The 1,864-nt window shown below is 68.0% G+C and overlaps 2 protein-coding genes across 2 annotated transcripts in view; both read left to right on the forward strand.

Moving 5' to 3' along the window:
* EMIHUDRAFT_454294 (hypothetical protein) overlaps positions 1 to 887 on the forward strand; it is a gene marked incomplete at its 5' end in the record, with an annotated part of 1,937 nt that extends 1,050 nt beyond the window's left edge. Inside the window, one exon of the mRNA XM_005792477.1 lies at positions 70 to 887. Coding sequence (XP_005792534.1) covers positions 70 to 765 — 696 coding nt within the window. The 3' untranslated portion in view covers positions 766 to 887. The remainder of the gene's footprint in view (positions 1 to 69) is intronic.
* Positions 888 to 1,052: 165 nt separating this feature from the next.
* The window catches only part of EMIHUDRAFT_222940 (hypothetical protein), a gene marked incomplete at both ends in the record, with an annotated part of 2,579 nt that continues 1,767 nt past the window's right edge, over positions 1,053 to 1,864 (forward strand). Inside the window, 2 exons of the mRNA XM_005792478.1 lie at positions 1,053 to 1,118; positions 1,254 to 1,535. Coding sequence (XP_005792535.1) covers positions 1,053 to 1,118; positions 1,254 to 1,535 — 348 coding nt within the window. The remainder of the gene's footprint in view (positions 1,119 to 1,253; positions 1,536 to 1,864) is intronic.

A 1,864-nucleotide genomic window follows, 5' to 3' on the forward strand; every position in this document is an offset into this window, starting at 1 on the left:
GCCGGCCTCGTCGCCGCGATCGCCGCGCCCTGCTGCCTCAACCTCCTCTTCGCGGGCATCTTTTACCAGGCGGGCGATCGGGAACGCCCCAATTACCAGGTGATGACGCACTTTGGAGCAATCTCGCAGATCGCGATCGGTGGCATGTTCGGCGCGGCGCAGCCGCTGCTGCTCTCCTTCCCGCTCGAGGCGGCGCTCTTCAAGAAGGAGTACGGCGTGGGCACCTACACTGCGACAACCTACTTCGCCGCCAAGACCGCCGTCGAGGTGCCCAAGTCCTTCCTAGTCGCCGCGCTGACGTGGCTCGTCTCGTACTGGCTCATCGCCCTCGAGGGGCCCATCATCCTCTACATCCTCGCCCTCTGGCTGATGGGCTTCGCCATCGCCTCGACGGCGCTGCTGCTCGGCTGCCTCGTCCCCAACGTCGAGGTCGGGCTGCAGGTCTCGCCCGCCGTCCTCGTCCCACAAATCCTCTTTGCAGGCTTCTTCATCAAGAGCGAGCAGATCCCGCCCTTTCTGCGCTGGGCGCAGTACCTCTGCTCGCTGCGCTACGGCAACAACCTCTTCGCCCTCATCGCCTTTGGGCCGCAGGAGACGGACAGCTGGGACAACTCCACGCGTGCGGAGGCGGAGCTGCTGCTCGAGCTCAACCAGATCGAGCCCGGCGACTGGTGGGTGAACGTCCTCGTGCTCGCGAGCATCGGGGTGGCCTTCCGCCTCGTGGCCATTGCGGCGCTCTCCTGGCGCGCCGCTCGCACCGCGTGAGGCGCGCCGCGCTCCCCCGAGCCGCTCGGCCGATGTACGATCTCGGAATATGTACGCTGGTTGAGAGAATGAGAGAGGTGTTCGGTTCGGCAACAGAAGGGAAAGAAACCCTGTCTTAAAAGAGAAGTGTAGAGGGTACCCAGACCCACACGCCGGCGTAGCAAGTGTGCCCGCTCAGCTCCCGGACAGCTCCAGGACAACAGTGCGCCGCTCGCAAGAAGCTGAACGAACGCCCGCGCGCCTTTCTCACGGTCCGCGTCCCCCCCCGGCGCAGGAATTCCGGAGCAATGCAGCAGCCCAGGACGCTGGGCAAGCAGATCCGCCCCGTCGGCGGCGGGAAGCAGATCCGCCCCGTCGGCGGCGGGAAGCAGCTGGGCCGCTACTACGGCGGCAAGCGGCCGCGCGGCAGTGACGACGAGGACGACGACGAGGACGACGACGAGGACGACGAGGGTGGTTCGGACGGCGATGCCGCCGGGCGGGGCGAGGCCGGTGACGACGAGGAGGACGAGTTTGGCCAGTGGGACGGCGAAGGCGACGAGGAGGAGGACAGGCCCCCTGCCGCGCCCGCCGTGCCGAGCGCGCCGCCGCCTGTCGGCAAGGTTGGCAAGGCGCTGGCGGTGGGCGTCGGGATGGGCAAGATGGCCAAGCCAGTCGGCGTGGGGATGGGCAAGGTGCGGAAGCCCGTGGGGATCGGCAAGGGCAAGATGGCCAAGCCAGTCGGCGTGGGGATGGGCAAGGGCGCGCGCGCGGCGTACGGCGGGAAGCAGGTCAGCCAGCGGCAGGTGTGCCTTCCGTGCAAACCTAGCGTGAACCTTGTCGGAGCCGTGCTTTAGGTCAGCCAGCGGCAGGTGTACGGGGGAAAGAAGCTGAGGCGGAAGGCGAGCAGTGACGACGACGAGTCGGACGAGGAGGAGGAGAGCGAGGAGGAGGAGGAGGAGGCGGAGGAGGAGGAGGCGGTGGAGACGGACGAGGAGGCCGCAGACAGCGCGGAGGCGGCGGCGGCGGCGGGAGGGGAGGGAGGTGCCGAGGCGGAGGAGGAGGCACAGGAGAGCGAGGAGGAGGAGGAGGAGGAGGACTACAACTCGGCGGACGACTA

This window comes from Emiliania huxleyi (genome assembly GCF_000372725.1).
Source record: "Emiliania huxleyi CCMP1516 unplaced genomic scaffold EMIHUscaffold_107, whole genome shotgun sequence".
Taxonomy (NCBI): domain Eukaryota; phylum Haptophyta; order Isochrysidales; family Noelaerhabdaceae; genus Emiliania; species Emiliania huxleyi.